At 40.0% G+C, this 18,187-nt stretch overlaps 1 protein-coding gene across 1 annotated transcript in view; it reads left to right on the top strand.

Moving 5' to 3' along the window:
- The window catches only part of LOC121385539 (cubilin-like), a 172,125-nt gene that overhangs the window by 92,111 nt on the left and 61,827 nt on the right, over positions 1-18,187 (top strand). The window contains exons 37-42 of the mRNA XM_041516248.1: positions 1,063-1,195; positions 4,721-4,920; positions 6,883-7,070; positions 10,584-10,791; positions 13,675-13,890; positions 14,483-14,620. Of these exons, the coding sequence (XP_041372182.1) occupies positions 1,063-1,195; positions 4,721-4,920; positions 6,883-7,070; positions 10,584-10,791; positions 13,675-13,890; positions 14,483-14,620 (1,083 nt within the window). The remainder of the gene's footprint in view (positions 1-1,062; positions 1,196-4,720; positions 4,921-6,882; positions 7,071-10,583; positions 10,792-13,674; positions 13,891-14,482; positions 14,621-18,187) is intronic.

Here is an 18,187-nt window from a genome sequence, read left to right on the forward strand (position 1 = left end):
TGTTCGTCCATCTGTCCCACTTATAGTTTTTCAGATATTTCTTTTCACAGTGCAGGGGTCGAATTTTACACTATTCCGCAAATAGTAAATTTCGAAACGGAATAGTAAAACAATTCTTCCAATATTCTTGTCATGAAAGTGAAAATCGCCTGCGACTATTCCGCTTACCCTTTTTCTTCAGCTACATTTTTCTGCAGAACAAATACTCGCGCTACTAAGACCTTTCTCATGCACTTACCGGTACAAAAGAAAAGTCTTTTGGACCGAGACTAATGTTTGGAGTGACTTCGTTTGTAATTCCAGCTAGTAAGCAGTAATGCATAGACTGGTATATAAGCAATTGTTCATTATGCAGTGTTGTACAGGGTGACGTAGCACAGTCAGGAAAACTAGTAGTACATTAATAATTGAAGGGATAGTAAATTTTTAGATGGAATAGTATTTTTTTTAAATTCACTATTCCTTTGGGATAGTGGTAAAAATTTTAATTTCAACACCTGCAGTACCGTGAGATAATGATCTGAAATTTTGTTTATAGCTTTATTATATACTATTACAGATCAAGTTTGACTCTTATGTGCTTTATTTTTTGGCAGAGTTATATTTCTTGACATTAGGAGATATTAAAATTTGTTTTCCAGACCTTTTTGCAATCCCTGAAGATACTGAGATGAAATTTTGCATGTACTGTTGCAGATCAAGTTTAACTTTCATGGCAATATACCCATTTTTCACAGAGTTATGGCCCTTGAATTTAGGAATTGGAAAATGTGTAGACCCCGTAGGGGACATGTACTGCTTTAGCAATACTCTCAAAATGCTTGTTTTATTTTGTTTTAGGATTTTTTTTTTTTTTTTTAAAAGAAGTTGTTATTTGGGTGTCAAAACTTGTCTCTGCTCAAGTAAATTTTCCTTTGTTTTCAGTATATTGTCAGGACGAGCATGATTATCTTTGCTCGCCACCATCTAGACCCTCCCCTGCATAAAATCCTACACACATTTATGTCTGTAAAAAATGAGAATGGACCAGTAACAGATGTGCTTATTTCATTGTTCCTTTAGGCTGTGGAGGTGACTTCACTGCAGAACATGGCACGTTCACCAGCCCAGCATATCCCAATAGCTACCCACGGAATACAGAATGTGTCTGGACTCTACACGCGTCACCCGGCAACAGACTCCTGTTATCGTTCAGGTTTGTAGATAGTGCTGTAGGCAGTTAATTTTTAACTAAAACCACGTTGAGGGGGTACAAGTTTATAATTTTTACTCATGTATATTCACTTAAATGTTTTATGAATACATAAAATAAAGTTCATATTTGAATCAGTAACCTGAGTAAGTATTATTTTTGTGGGTTTTAATAATTTTTATGATATTTTAGATCACTTAATTATGATTAAAATTAGGCAAAAAATCTAAAACGTTTTTGGCATTTGTGCCAGCTGTCCAGTATTATTCCCCATAACAGTGGTTTTCTGATGAGAATTAAATTAAAACGATCAAATTTATTATCAAATTAGCTGTCGATCTCTGAAAATGACCGCAACATACTGCCATTGTTGTCAAGCGAAAATACATGCCGAAAACCACCTTTTGAACTCAAAATTCCAAGGTATTTTCCATTGAAAAACAACAAACAAAAGCTAGCACGCTGTCGAATAAACAACTGTTTCCTGTTAAAAAAAAATTGTTTCTGGTGAGTGTCGTGAGATATCTCGCCTGCAGTAGTCAGAAGGTTAAGTTGATTTTAATGCTAGGACAGCTTTGTAAAACAGGACCCAAGCCTTTAGATCTCACTAATTTGGGCACACAACATGTTTTTTTGTCTCTTTCAAGCACAGCAAAGTCTTTTTAATGCAGTAATGTTGTTAACAGCTGCTGAAGAGTTGTGGATGTTTAGACATGCATTTTAAAGGGACATTCCTGAGTTTGCTGCAATTTTAAAGATGTTATCGACTAACAGAGACTTTTTAACGATTGTAATTACATATCAAATATATTTTTCTGTATAAAATATTAGTGGCTGTATAATTAAATGTGTTTCTGATCGTTCTAATATTTGTACTAGGATAAATTTCATTTTATTTCCTAAAAATACTTTTTTTCGTACGTACGAAATTATTTGAAGACAAAATCCAGTTTGGACTTCTTACAAATATTAACACGATCATTGAATATACAGACACTGATATTCTAGACAAGAAAATTTATTTAATATGTAAGTTTAATCGTAGAAATATTTTATTAGTCGGAAACATCTTACAATGCAGCAAACTCAGGAATGTCCCTTTAATATGTAAATTTAATCGTAGAAATATTTTATTAGTCGGAAACATCTTACAATACAGCAAACTCAGGAATGTCCCTTTAAGTTATTTCGTTCTCATTAAAGCGTAATATCTCAGTGGTTTTGAGATCAGCGTATTTGTACTTAATTTGGGCACATGTATTTTGGCAAACTCAGGAATGTCCCTCTAATAAATAAATTTAATCGTAGAAATATTTTATTCGTTGGAAACATCTTACAATGCAGCAAACTCAGGAATGTCCCTTTAAGAGAAACATCTTACAATGCAGCAAACTCAGGAATGTCCCTTTAAGAGAAACATCTTACAATGCAGCAAACTCAGGAATGTCCCTTTAAGAGAAACATCTTACAATGCAGCGAACTCAGGCATGTCCCTTTAAGTTATTTCGTTCTCATTAAAGCGTAATATCTCATTGGTTTTGAGATCAGCATATTTGTACTTAATTTGGGCATATGTATTTTGGGCACAGCATTTATCGCCTTGAGGGGCGGGATGTAGCCCAGTGGTATAGCGCTCGCTTGATGTGCAGTCGGTGTAGGATCGATCCCCGTCGGTGAACCCATTTGGGCTATTTCTTGTTCCAGCCAGTGTACCATGACTGGTACATCAAAGGCCGTGGTATGTGCTAGCTTGTCTATGGGATAGTGCATATAAAAGATCCTTTGCTGCTAATCGAAAAGAGTAGCCCATGAAGTAACGACAGTGGGTTTCCTCTCTCAATATTTGTGTGGTCCTTAATCATATGTCTGATGCCATATAACCATAAATAAATGTGTTGAGTGCGTCGTTAAATAAAACATTTCCTTCCTTCCTTCATGTTCCATGACTGGTATAGCAAAGGCTGTAGTATGTGCTGTCTTGTCTGTGGGGAAAGTACATATAAAAGATCTCTTGCTACTAATGGAAAAATGTAGCGGGTTTCATCTCTAAAACTAGGTCAGAATTATCAAATGTTTGACAACCAATAGCTGATGAGTAATTAATTAATGTCCTCTAGTGGTGTAGTCCAATGAACTGAACTTTAAAAGTGGCAGACTCTAGTTTCCAGCTGTGAAAATGAACTTTAAAAGTGGCAGACCCTAGTTTCCAGCTGTGAAAATGAACTTTAAAAGACTCTAGTTTCCAGCTGTGAAAATTAACTTTAAAAGACTCTAGTTTCCAGCTGTGAAAATGAACTTTAAAAGACTCTAGTTTCCAGCTGTGAAAATGAACTTTAAAAGACTCTAGTTTCCAGCTGTGAAAATGAACTTTAAAAGACTAGTTTCCAGCTGTGAAAATGAACTTTAAAAGACTCTAGTTTCCAGCTGTGAAAATGAACTTTAAAAGACTCTAGTTTCCAGCTGTGAAAATGAACTTTAAAAGACTCTAGTTTCCAGCTGTGAAAATGAACTTTAAAAGACTAGTTTCCAGCTGTGAAAATGAACTTTAAAAGACCCTAGTTTCCAGCTGTGAAAATTAACTTTAAAAGACCCTAGTTTCCAGCTGTGAAAATTAACATTAAGTTTGGTTATTCTACAACACTGTAACACATCTGGATAAAGTATCATTAGAGTCTAAAAATAGACTAGAGCTTTTCTCCATAACTGTTACTTCTCAGAGGTATATGCAGTTTTAGAAATATTGCCTTGCCTTGCCTTGCCTTGCCTTGCCTTGCCTTGCCTTGCCTTGCCTTGCCTTGCCTTGCCTTCTCCCTTGCCTTGCCTTGCCTTCTCCCTTGCCTTGCCTTGCCTTGCCTTCTCCCTTGCCTTGCCTTCTGCCTTGCCTTCCTCCTTGCCTTGCCTTCCTCCTTGCCTTGCTCTTGCCTTGCCTTGCCTTGCCTTGCCTTCTCCCTTGCCTTGCCTTGCCTTGCCTTCTCCCTTGCCTTGCCTTGCCTTCTCCCTTGCCTTGCCTTGCCTTGCCTTGCCTTCTCCCTTGCCTTGCCTAGCCTTGCCTTCTCCCTTGCCTTGCCTTGCCTTCTCCCTTGCCTTGCCTTGCCTTGCCTTCTCCCTTGCCTTGCCTTGCCTTCTCCCTTGCCTTGCCTTGCCTTGCCTTCTCCCTTGCCTTGCCTAGCCTTGCCTTCTCCCTTGCCTTGCCTTGCCTTCTCCCTTGCCTTGCCTTGCCTTGCCTTCTCCCTTGCCTTGCCTTGCCTTCTCCCTTGCCTTGCCTTGCCTTGCCTTCCTCCTTGCCTTGCCTTCCTCCTTGCCTTGCTCTTGCCTTGCTCTTGCCTTGCCTTGCCTTGCCTTGCCTTGCCTTCTCCCTTGCCTTGCCTTGCCTTGCCTTGCCTTGCCTTGCCTTGCCTTGCCTTGCCTTGCCTTGCCTTGCCTTGCCTTGCCTTCCTCCTTGCCTTGCCTTGCCTTGCCTTGCCTTGCCTTTCATTTTTGTTCCTTTCCTTTTACTTATAAATAAATAAAAAAAATTTTTTATTGTAGTACATTCAGTCTGGTGTCCTCCAGTCATTGCAACAGTGATTATCTAGAAGTGCGTGAAGGGGATGTGTCAGGCCGTCTGATTGGTCGATACTGTGGTCGGACCATGCCTGGAAACATCACGGCAGTGAATGGTATTTGGATGAAGTTCCGATCAAACAGCAGACGCAGTTCGCGAGGATTCTCTGCAACTTACAATTCGGGTATGGTTATTTGTTTTAGTCATTATTTCTCATTCTAGCCAGTTCTCAATGACTGGTATATCAAAGTATGCGGTATGTGCTATCCTATCTGTGGGTGGTGCATATATAGGGAATAACTCAGAGCCTCACTGCATTCACCATTCTAACCTTCACAGGATAAAGCCGATATCTTAAGACAGTAACCAGTTATTTCTTTTATCCTGCAATCCTACAGCAATTTTCGGAAACTCATTATTCCATTTTTGTGTACGCAAATCGAGTGTTGTCAACCTAGATAGGCTTTTGTCGTATGACGTCATACAAGATACATGACTTCATTATTTGTAAGACACAAGCTACATTCTGTCACATTAAAAAAGCATTTCTAAACTAATTCATAAAGTTCTGTATTGTTATCGCAAAACCCAAAAGTTATTTGTATTTATTGTACTTCAACAAATGATTTAAAGAGTATGTTTATTGAAAATCAACTTTGAAATACTCAAGTCGAGTCGGGCTTATGTCACTTGACCTATATTTTTTGTCAGTGACCAAAAATATAGAGATTTATCTAGTCATCATATCTTGCCAATGTATATAGTGATTGCTGGATAAAAAAGAATATAGATGTCTAAACAAATGTGATGTTCAGATAAATGCCGGATCGTAGCGCAGTGGTAATGCTCTCACTTAATGTGTGGTCGGTCTGTAATCGATCCCCGTCAGTGGGCCCATCGTTCTAGCCAGTGCACCACCATGACTGGTATATCAAAGGCCGTGGTATGTGCTATCCTGTCAGTGGAATGGTGCATACAAAAGATCTCTTGCTAGTAATGGAAAAATGTGGCACATTTCCTTTCTATGACTATATGTCAAAATTAATAAATCAATGTGCTCTAGTGGTGTCGTTAGACAAACAATTACCATATGTCTGACATCCAATAGCCGATTATTAATAAATCAATGTGCTCTAGTGGTGTCGTTAGACAAACAATTACCAACTGTCTGACATAGAATAGCCGATTATTAATAAATCAATGTGCTTTAGTGGTGTCGTTAGACAAACAATTACCATATGTCTGACATCCAACAGCCGATTATTAATAAATCAATGTGCTCTAGTGGTGTCGTTAGACAAACAATTACCATATGTCTGACATCCAATAGCCGATTATTAATAAATCAGTGTGCTCTAGTGGTGTAGTTAGACAAACAATTACCAACTGTCTGACATCCAATAGCCGATTATTAATAAATCAATGTGCTCTAGTGGTGTCGTTAGACAAACAATTACCAAATGTTTGACATCCAATAGCCGATTATTAATAAATCAATGTGCTCTAGTGGTGTCGTTAGACAAACAATTACCATATGTCTGACATCCAATAGCCGATTATTAATAAATCAATGTGCGATAGTGGTGTAGTTAGACAAACAATTACCAACTGTCTGACATCCAATAGCCGATTATTAATAAATCAATGTGCTCTAGTGGTGTCGTTGGACAAACAATTACCATATGTCTGACATCCAATAGCCGATTATTAATAAATCAATGTGCTCTAGTGGTGTCATTGGACAAACATTTACCAACTGTCTGACATCCAATAGCCGATTATTAATAAATCAATGTGCTCTAGTGGTGTCGTTAGACAAACAATTACCAACTGTCTGACATCCAATAGCCGATTATTAATAAATCAATGTGCTCTGGTGGTGCAGTTAAACAAAATAAATTTGAATGTTTTGTTTCATTCATAAAAAACCATCATCTGCAAACTTATGTGAGAATGGCTTCGCATATTCACACAGTTTACAGATGACTTTTTTTGTTCATACACAGATGAATGTAAAAGAAATAACAGACAATCTGTAATCGAAAAAAGAGGAAAGCAAAAACATCTAATGGTCTCCTTTTCATCAAATAATAAGTTCTGTGCATATTAACTTTTTAAAAGAAATCTCTCTTTGTTTCACTTTCAGTGTACGGAGGAGCTCTAACTGGGTCATCGGGTCAGCTGGCGTCGCCACTGTACCCACGCAATTACCCGCACAACTCGCAGTATACGTGGATGGTTACCGTGCCCGTCGGCAAGCGAATCCGGGTCACGTTTGTAACCATGAACCTCGAAGGCCTGACAAACGGTGTCTGTGTGTTCGATTATGTAAAGGTACGTACACAAATAATTTGTTTAAATTTATTTTTGTTGAAGGGGCGAGATGTAGCCCAGTGGTAAAGCACTCGCTTGATGCACTGTCGGTTTGAGATCGATCCCCATTGGTGGGCCATTTCTCACTCCAGCCAGTGCACCACGACTGGTACATCAAAGGCTGTGGTATGTGTTATCCTGTCTGTGGGATGGTGCATATAAAAGATCCTTTGCTGCTAATCGAAAAGAGTAGCTCATGAAGTGGCGACAGCGGGTTTCCTCCCTCAATATCTGTGTGGTCCTTAACCATATGTCCAACGTCATATAACAGTAAATAAAATGTGTTGAGTGCGTCGTTAAATAAAACATTTCCTTCCTTATTTCTGTGTGTTTGATTATGTAAAGTATGTACAAAAAGAATTTGTTTTAATTTATTTTTGTTGAATGGTGTCAGTGTTTTCTATTACAGAATCAAGATAGATGGGTGGGGGGGGGGGAGCTATAGGTTTTGTTCCTTGTCTGTCTGTCTGTCTGTCCATCTGTCCAACATATAGAGATAGTAAACGTTCGTACTAAAAGAATTTGTTTTACTTTATGGTGACTGTGTTTTCAATCACAGAATCAAGATAGATAAATCAAGTGATTGGTCCATAGAGGGGTGGGGGAAGCTATAGGTTTTGTTCCTTGTCTGTCTGTCTGTCTGTCTGTCTGTCTGTCTGTCTGTCCATCTGTCCAACATATAGAGATAGTAAACATTCGTACTAAAAGAATTTGTTTTACTTTATGGTGACTGTATTTTCAATCACAGAATCAAGATAGATAAATCAAGTGATTGGTCCATAGAGGGGTGGGGGGAGCTATAGGTTTTGTTCCTTGTCTGTCTGTCTGTCTGTCTGTCTGTCCATCTGTCCAACATATAGAGATAGTAAACATTCGTACTAAAATAATTTGTTTTACTTTATGGTGACTGTGTTTTCAATCACAGAATCAAGATAGATAAATCAAGTGATTGGTCCGTAGAGGAGTGGGGGGAGCTATAGGTTTTGTTCCTTGTCTGTCTGTCTGTCTGTCTGTCTGTCTGTCTGTCCATCTGTCCAACATATAGAGATAGTAAACATTCGTACTAAAAGAATTTGTTTTACTTTATGGTGACTGTGGGGGGAGCTATAGGTTTTGTCTGTGTGTGTGATTATGTAAAGGTTTGTAGCTCAAGAATTTGTGTATTTTCTTTGGATGTGTTTTTGATTACAGAATCAAGATAGATAACTCTTGTGATGTGTTTGTGTGTGTGTGTGGGATGGGGGGTGGGGGGGGGGCTATAGTTTTGTCTCTTGTTTGTCTGTCAGTACATGTGTCCAACATATGGATATAGAGATTGTAAAGGTTCATACAAAAAGAATTTGTTTTAATTTATTTCTGTTGAATGGTGTCTGTGTTTTCAAATACAGAATCAAGATAGGTAACTCTTGTGATGTATTTGTGTTTGTGTGTTATGTTTTATGTGTTATACGTCTCTTGTCTGTCAGTTTGTCTGTCTGTCTGTCCATCTGTCCAACATATAGGTTATGTCTCTTGTCTGCCTGTCTGTCTGTCTGTCTGTCTATGTCTGTCTGCTTGTTTGTCCATCTGTTCAACATATAGTTTTTGGGAAAAAAATATGCTGAAATTTTGTACATTGCTTTATCATGTAGCGTTGCAGATCAAAAAGTTTGTTTTGTTTAACGACACCACTGGAGCACATTGATTAAACATTTGGTAATTCTGCCACATAGTCAACAGAGGAAACCCGCTACATTTTTCCTAATGCAGCAAGGGATCGTTTATATGGACTTTCCCACAGGCATGAAAGCACATACCACAGCCGTTGACGGAAAAAAAACCCAGTGAGTTGAATGGATGCACCGAGGTGGTTCGATCCTGCGATGCAAGCACCTCAGTCGAGCACTCAACCAACTGAGCTAGTCCCATATCAAGTTTGACTTTGATGGAAATTTATTCAATGGACATAACTCTGCCAGAAACGGAATTTATGGAGTTATGGCCCTTTAAATGAAATAAAATGTAGGGCCCAGTTGGGGACAAGTATTGCACATAAAAAAATAGTTTGTTATGTTTAACGACACCACTAGAGCACATTGATTTATTAATCATCGGCTATTGGATGTCAAACATTTGATAATTTTGACATACAGTCTTAGAGAGGAAACCCGCTACATATTTCTATTAGTTGCAAGGGATCTTTTATATGCACCATTCCACAGACAGGATAGCACATACCACAGCATGGCATTTGATTTACCAGTCGTGGTGCACTGACTGGAACAAGAAATAGTCCATGGATTAAACTTTTCAATTATCAGCAAGGGATCTTTAATATGCACCATCCCATTGACAGGATAGCACATACCACAGCATTTGAGTTACCAGTCGTGGTGCACTGGCTGGAACAAGAAATAGCTCAATGGGAGTATTGCACATTTACTGGTTGAATATCCTTTTATATCTCGGGATTATGTGAATAACCGTACGACCTCTGCACCATGTAGGGCCTGGTAGGGGACAAGTATTGCACATTTACTGGATGAATATCCTTTTATATCTCACGATTATGTGAGTAACCTTATGACCTCTGCACCATGTAGGGCCTGGTAGAGGACAAGTATTGCACATTTATTGGTTGAATATCCTTTCATATCTCACGATTATGTGAGTAACCTTATGACCTCTGCACCATGTAGGGCCTGGTAGGGGACAAGTATTGCACATTTACTGGATGAATATCCTTTTATATCTCACGATTATGTGAGTAACCGTACGACCTCTGCACCATGTAGGGCCTGGTAGGGGACAAGTATTGCACATTTACTGGATGAATATCCTTTTATATCTCACGATTATGTGAGTAACCGTACGACCTCTGCACCATGTAGGGCCTGGTAGGGGACAAGTATTGCACATTTACTGGATGAATATCCTTTTATATCTCACGATTATGCGAGTAACCTTATGACCTCTGCACCATGTAGGGCCTGGTAGGGGACAAGTATTGCACATTTATTGGTTGAATATCCTTTTATATCTCGGGATTATGTGAGTAACTGTATGACCTCTGCACCATGTAGGGCCTGGTAGGGGACAAGTATTGCACATTTACTGGATGAATATCCTTTTATATCTCACGATTATGTGAGTAACCGTACGACCTCTGCACCATGTAGGGCCTGGTAGGGGACAAGTATTGCACATTTACTGGATGAATATCCTTTTATATCTCACGATTAAGTGAGTAACCTTACGACCTCTGCACCATGTAGGGCCTGGTAGGGGACAAGTATTGCACATTTACTGGTTGAATATCCTTTTACATCTTGGGATTATGTGAGTAATCTTACGACCTCTGCACCATGTAGGGCCTGGTAGGGGACAAGTATTGCACATTTACTGGATGAATATCCTTTTATATCTCATGATTATGTGAGTAACCTTACGACCTCTGCACTATGAAGATTAATTCTGAAAATGTTATTTTCACAGATCCAAGATGGAGCATTGGCTACAAGCCCAGAACTGGCCAAGTACTGCGGCACAACTCTTCCCAGTCCACTGATTACGACCACCAATCAGATGCGCGTCGTGTTCCACACCGACTCGTACTCCAACGGTCAGGGCTTCCTGTTCAACTGGCAGGCCACCGAGGAGGTCATGACGAGTCCGACGCCACCTACGTCTGGCACAACACCAAGTAGGTGTTATGCATTGATCACATTATATGACACAACTCAACTGGATGGGTGTGTCGCATCATGCCTAGATCACATTATATGATGCAACTCAACTGGATGGTCACATCACGTCAAGTCTAGATCATATATGACATGACTCAACTAGACAGATGTGTTGTGTCATGCCTAGATCACATATAATGCGACTCAACTCGATGGTCGTGTCACGTCAAGTCTAGATCACATTATATGACATGACTCAACTGGACGGACATGTCACATCAAGCATAAATCGTGTCATTATATGACATGACTCAACTGGACTGGCACATCGCGTCAAGCCTAGATTGCATTATATGACACAGCTCAACTTGACGAGGGACACGTTGCATCAAGCATAGATCATATTATATAACACGACTCAACTGGATGGGCACATCACATCAAGCCTAGATCGCATTATGTGACACGACTCAACTGGATGGTTGCATCATGTCACGGCTAGATCACATTATATGACACAACTCAACTTGACGGTTGTGCTGTGTCAAGCCTAGATCAAATTATATGACGTGACTCAACTGGACGGTCATGTCGCATTAAGCCTAGATCACATTATGACATGACTGGATGGGTGCATTGCATCAAGCCTAGATCACATTATATGACGCTACTCAACTTGATGGTCACTTCGTGTCAAGCCTTTATCACATTATATGCCACGACTCAACTGGATGCACGACACATCTGAGACATAACTCATTCACATTATATGACGGCCGTCATCTAAAAATCAGTCACAGATGACTGGTTTTTTTTAATAAATACTAGACGACACGACAACACAGTTAAGTCATGTCACATCATATAATATGATCTAGGCTTTAGTGATTTAGTATAGAGTTAGTACATATAGGTAACAGTCCCATTATATAAATAGCATCACTGTAGGTATGTTTTAGTGTAGATTTAGTCCATATAGGTAGCAGTCCCATCAAATAGCATAACTCTTAAGTATGTTCTAGTGTTTTAGTGTAGATTTAGTATATATACTCTGTCAAAAAAGAAACGCATAGGTGATAGGGAAAGAAGAAAAGTGTTTGATTTTACAAAATATCGGGGTTTTTTGTACAATGTTGCTGAATGACCATGTTTGTTAATGTTCCTGGAATGGGACAGCATGCCCAAATGCACCCTAAAACAAATTTTGGTGAATGCACGTGGAACTCGGGGGGGGGGGGGGGGGGGAAGATTGGTGTAGTGATGGGTATTTAAAGCTGCAATGCTCGCAATGATGCCTCATTTCCATTTCGACGTAGACGGATTACAAGATGCCAAGACTAAGCCTGCCAAATCAAAACATTGCAATAGGCCGCCTCCAGTTAGGTGAATTGCAGTCAGCAGTCGCACGCCACATGAACGTCCATCAAAGCACCATTTCATGTCTCTGGGACAGGTACCAGAAGTTTCAATCAGCTGAAGACCGGCCCAGAAGTGGAAGACCTCACATAACAACTACAGCACAAGATCACTACATCCGGGTTCTGCACTTGTGTCACCAAACTGCCACAGCAACGAACACTGCTGGACGCATACCTGGTTTGAGAAGAGTGTATGCACAAACCATTCGGAACCGACTTCACGAAGCTGGTTTACGGGTTAGGAGACCGTATGTTGGCCCCGTCCTGCAATGTCAACATCGACATTTACGTGTTCACTGGTGCACGAATGTAAAGGGGTGGAACTTGGGAAACTGGCAGCGAGTATGGTTCAGCGACGAGTCACGTTTCCTTCTACAACGATGTGATGGATGACAACATGTTTACAGACGTCGCAACTGCATCGCCCAAGTTGACAGATTCGGTGGAGGGAGTGTCATGATGTGGGGAGCCATCTCATACACCAGTAGAAGTGAACTTGTGTTCGTACAAGACAACCTGACAGCTGTATGCTACTGGGATGAGATTCTTCGCCGTCACATGCTTCCCGTTTTGGATCGACAGAGAGAACTCTTTCAGCAGGACAATGCCAGGCTGCATACGGCATGTGTAACAATGGATTTCCTACAGTATGAGAACATTAATGTACTGCCATGGCCATCAAGATCGCCAGATCTCAACCCCATTGAACATCTATGGGACGAACTGGACAGATGTGTATGCCAGCGTGACCCGGAGCCTCAGACGCTTCCGCAACTGTCACATGCACTGCAGGAAGAATGGGCTAGGATTCCACATGCCCGGATTCAGAGACTCATTCAGTCTATGTCAAGGAGATGTCGCGCAGTCCATAGCAAGAACATTGTCACATACTCATGTCAAATTTGACTGTGATACGATCATAAATAACGGAATTATGCCACTTTGTATTAAAGAGATAATTCCATGAATATTTCGCCTATGCATTTCTTTTTTGACAGAGTATATATGTAGCAGTCTCACCAAATAGCGTAACTCTTAAGTAATGTGCTAGTGGTTTAGTGTAGATTTAGTACATGTGAACCCAATAACACCTTCAGGGCTTCTGGATTATGGTAGCCCCACTCCCATGACTAGTGATATTCAATGTTGGGCTAGTAAATAACTACTATTGCCATGCCCGATGGCTAGTGAAATTTTGGGTCAAATATTGCAGTTAAGTCTATTTTATTAATATGAATATCCTGCCCCCACCCGATCTCCCCCAATGTCAGTGTTTTTAAGCTCTATCTCCCTCTTTAAATGACATATCCGATTATTACTATTATTTAGTCAAATGTATTAACTTAAAGTAAAGTAGGGCTAGTGAATTTTTAATGGTGGCTAGTAAATCTTTTTAAATCACTGATCCCATGGCTAGTGAATTTTATTAAAAAATTTCTAGAAACCCTGCTGACCTTTAAATAAAATATAACTTGTTTTCAGTCCCGGGCTGTGGAGGTGACTTGGTGGCGGGCAACTTCTTCCAGACGGTCGAATCACCGGGCTACCCCGACGGCTACGCCAACAGTCTCAACTGTGTGTGGCGAATCTCATCTGTGGTCGGCACCCGCATCTCTGTCAACATCACCTACATCGACTTGGAGGGACACTCAAGCTGCCACTACGACTCCGTCACCATTTCTGATGGTACGTATAGCCGCCATTTTTGTGTTTCTGAGTTTCTGGAAAGGAAATAAAAATGCAAGCAGTTTAGAATTAAAGTTAAAGTTTGTTTTGTTTAATGACACCTTTGATTTAGGGGCCGTCCATAATTTTCAACTTTTTCACGAGCGTACAAACCGTACACTTTTGACCACCCCCACTCCCCCCTAAAAGTGTACATCCCCAAATGAAAAATGTTGATCGACATTTTTCATTTTCAAAAAAAGTGTATGCTGGCCCCTTAACCCCTACCCCCCTCCCCCGCGTACGGTTTGTACGCTCATGAAAATGTTGAAAATTATGGACGGACCCTTAATAAACATCAGCTATTGGTTGTCATTTCTTGCTCCAGCTAGTGCACCAATAGGAAAAAAACACTTGTAATTAAGTTATAATGGAAATATTTTGGGGTATTTGTTTATACCGTGATGAATGTAAAAGAAATAACAGACAATCCTTAAATGAAAAATAATAACTGTGACATCAGGGATTTGTTCAGGTATTCTGTGGGTCCAAACATAGGCCACTTCCCAAAGCAAAAATCCATGGATAAATCCCTGTGTAATTCCATTTACAGGTTCCGGAATAGGTGCACGCCGGCTTGGTTCGTTCTGCGGCCGACAGCCAAACACGTCGCCACTGGTTTCCAGATCAAACTCCATGAGGATACGCTTCAAAACCGATGGCTCAGTCAACAGAACGGGATTCTCGCTCCAATATAAGACAGGTATACACACTTAAAGCAACATACCCTAGTTTTTAAAAATGTTTGTTTGTTTAAGAAGTACCGTATTTGACCGGGAATAAGCCCAGGGGGCCAAGACAACTCATTTGTAGCTTTGTTGGGGGTGGGCTTATTTCCAGACATGGGGCCAGTTTTGTTAAAAATTTCCAATGTTCACTAATGAGTAAAAGAACCTGGAAATTATCAATAAATAAAACAACAAAAGCGGTAATAAATTTAATTTCAACTTCCAAAGAATATCGTTTTTTAATTTATTTTACAACGTATGAACACACATAATCCAGCACACAAAGTGAAAGTACATAATCAGATGTCAAGTTCATCCTGGTCCCACCCAACAAACTCGATGTCCTCAGTGTCGTCATCCTCATCGTCGAAATGAACTCCAGATTCGATCTCTTCGTGTGGTGGCACTTCCTCGATTTCCAGTCCAACATCATCGACCAAGCGAGAACTTAGCAGATAGTTTCTGCTTCCATCCAATGGTAGCGAAATCCCACAGGACTTAAAAGCCCCCCGGATGGTTCCCTCCTCAACAGCTTCCCACGCGACACTTATCCAGTCTATAATGTTCTGTCTTGTCGGTTGTACATAATTTCCTCTGCAGTTCCGCTTTGCCAACTTGAACCACTCGCACCACTGTTGCTTTATTCTCTCTTTGAACACCTTGTTCACGTGAGTATCCATTGGCTGCACAAGTCCCGTGCAGCCTGAAAAATAAATATTGAATACTGTAAACCATTTGTTTATTGCTTCACGCAATTAATGTATCGTCAAAATAATGAGACTGACCAAATAATTGCTAGTTAATTTGATTACATTTCATAACATATTTAATAGTAGATGACTAGGTAAAAACCGCTGTGAATAAATAAATAAATAAACAAATTTGAATATCAAATTATAAAATATCAAATTAAAAAAACATTTTTTACATACCTCCTGGTACAGTTACTATGTCGGTCTCGTACTCGTCAAAACGATCTGTCGATGACTGGCACGTGTGTGGCTTGTATGCGTCCAATATGAGAAGTCGCCGAGTGTCGTCGTCGTTTGGTCCCCAGACATGTCGGATGAAATGGTGTACTTTCACTGTTGTCATCCAACCGTTCTCCGTAGCAGTAATCAATACATTGTCTGGCACTTTCAACGTGGGTAGCACTCGTGGGCCGATAACACCATTTTTCTCCTTGAAGATGATCAAAGCTTTCCGTTTGTCCCCATTTGCACTCGCCGTCAAAGCTACTGTACACCCCTTTTTAGCACCGCCGGTGTGAGAGATTCGCACAGTCTTTGCTCCTTTGACCTCATTTGTGTATTTCGGTACAGTGTCAAATCTAACCATCGTCTGGTCCATATTCGCTATGTTGTAATCGGTGTAGTCCCATTTCTGTCTTAAAGCCCGGATTGCTGAATGAAAACCTGAAATTTTCTCCTTGTAATCACTCGGGATTTTCTGTGCGTCGTTTGTCCCCCGTCTGATTCCCACCGAATATCGCTGCTTCCACCTACGTAGCCACCCGTTTGATGCCTGGAACTTCTGTACTCTAATCTGACTGGCAACTTCTCTGGCCTTGCTTTGCAGAAAGTAGTTTGACACGCATCTACCTTCTGCCCGCTCATCCTTGAACCATTCGAAGACGGCTTGATCCATTTCGGTGTTCATTGCTTCCGCTCCACTACCAATATTCTTTCGTTCGCTATCTTTGCCTTTCGAAAACATCAGCAATTTCTCGTAATCTTTGTCCCACAGTCGAACCTGTTTTCTTGAAATGCCATATTCTCTTTCAGCCGCGGACAGATTTCGGCCATTACGTCTAAACCAGCCAACAACATCTAACTTATCTTTTACAGTATACCGTTTGCGTACGAAAGGCATGTTCAGTGTATATTGGTGAAAACAGAAACTATGTGTATTTTTAAGACCCACTATATAGCATTTCTCAGTAATTACCCCAAGCGAGCTTGTTTATCAATATTACTCACCTTTTCTATTCATTTTGTTTGATGCATAATATTTTTTCTCAATTCGTTTGATGTGTGATTAGTACTAAATAAACCTAATGATATTATAAAAACACAGATGTGGCTGCATCGTTTGTGTTAAACACTTATTTCTTTTATTTTATTCATTAATGAGTCAGTGCGCCTCAACTGAGAATTCACAACAAAAACAACAGTCAATTAATTAAAATGCTTACCACACCATTCAACCAATCATGAGTTGGTTGTCAATCAAGGCAGTCTTCACGCCCTCTTCCATACCTCACAACAGTCAGTTCATGGGACGTCACAAGTAGTATTACAAATCAACCAATCAGAAAGGTTTTTGTTGTAGCTATTTTTACTGTAAGCCAGGAAGGTCGGCTTTCATCAAAGACACAAGTGAAACAGACATACTTTAGGTTTCACGAAATGGTCGCTTTGTTGATCAAAGTACAATAGCCGACTGTGAAATTGTTGACTGCATATGACTGTAGTGTGTTTGTGGCTGGGTGGGGTGGGGGGATGGTACATAGTACTAAAAGTATGCACTTTATTGGTAATATAATCGTATTTATTAAGCTATAAAAAATAAAAACAACACAAACTACAACATTGTTTTAAATCATTTTAATACTTGTTATCTTGGAACCAGTTTGTCACCCAACGATCTTTTGAACTTTCAGTGAATTTTGATAGCAAACATACTACATATTTGGGTATGGGCTTATTCAAGGATATGGGCCTAATTCTTTAGATCTGCAAAAAATGGGAGTGGGCTTATTCACAGGCATGGGCTTATTCCCGGTCAAATACGGTAATGGTTAATGAAACAGGCTCTAGTTATTTTTGACGGTATTTCCCTGTTTAAACATCACAGACTTTAGTTACTCACTGTCATAGTCATACCCAAATGTGTGTTGCAGGTTTGTAGATTAACTAAACTTAGTGTCCATTTTCAGGCACTAAAACTACGATCTGCGCCTTTAAAGGTATCACACCACTATTGAGTGTGATTTCTCTCTCCGGTATAAGACAGGTATACACACTTAAAGGTATCACACCACTATTGAGTGTGATTTCTCTCTCCGGTATAAGACAGGTATACACACTTAACGGTATCACACCACTATTGAGTGTGATTTCTCTCTCCGGTATAAGACAGGTATACACACTTAACGGTATCACACCACTATTGAGTGTGATTTCTCTCTCCGGTATAAGACAGGTATACACGCTTAAAGGTATCACACCACTATTGAGTGTGATTTCTCTCTCCGGTATAAGACAGGTATACACGCTTAAAGGTATCACACCACTATTGAGTGTGATTTCTCTCTCCGGTATAAGACAGGTATACACGCTTAAAGGTATCACACCACTATTGAGTGTGATTTCTCTCTCCGGTATAAGACAGGTATACACGCTTAAAGGTATCACACCACTATTGAGTGTGATTTCTCTCTCCGGTATAAGACAGGTATACACGCTTAAAGGTATCACACCACTATTGTGTGTGATTTCTCTCTCCGGTATAAGACAGGTATACACGCTTAAAGGTATCAC

The sequence above is a fragment of the Gigantopelta aegis genome, chromosome 11 (genome assembly GCF_016097555.1).
Source record: "Gigantopelta aegis isolate Gae_Host chromosome 11, Gae_host_genome, whole genome shotgun sequence".
Classification (NCBI taxonomy): Eukaryota; Metazoa; Mollusca; class Gastropoda; order Neomphalida; family Peltospiridae; genus Gigantopelta; species Gigantopelta aegis.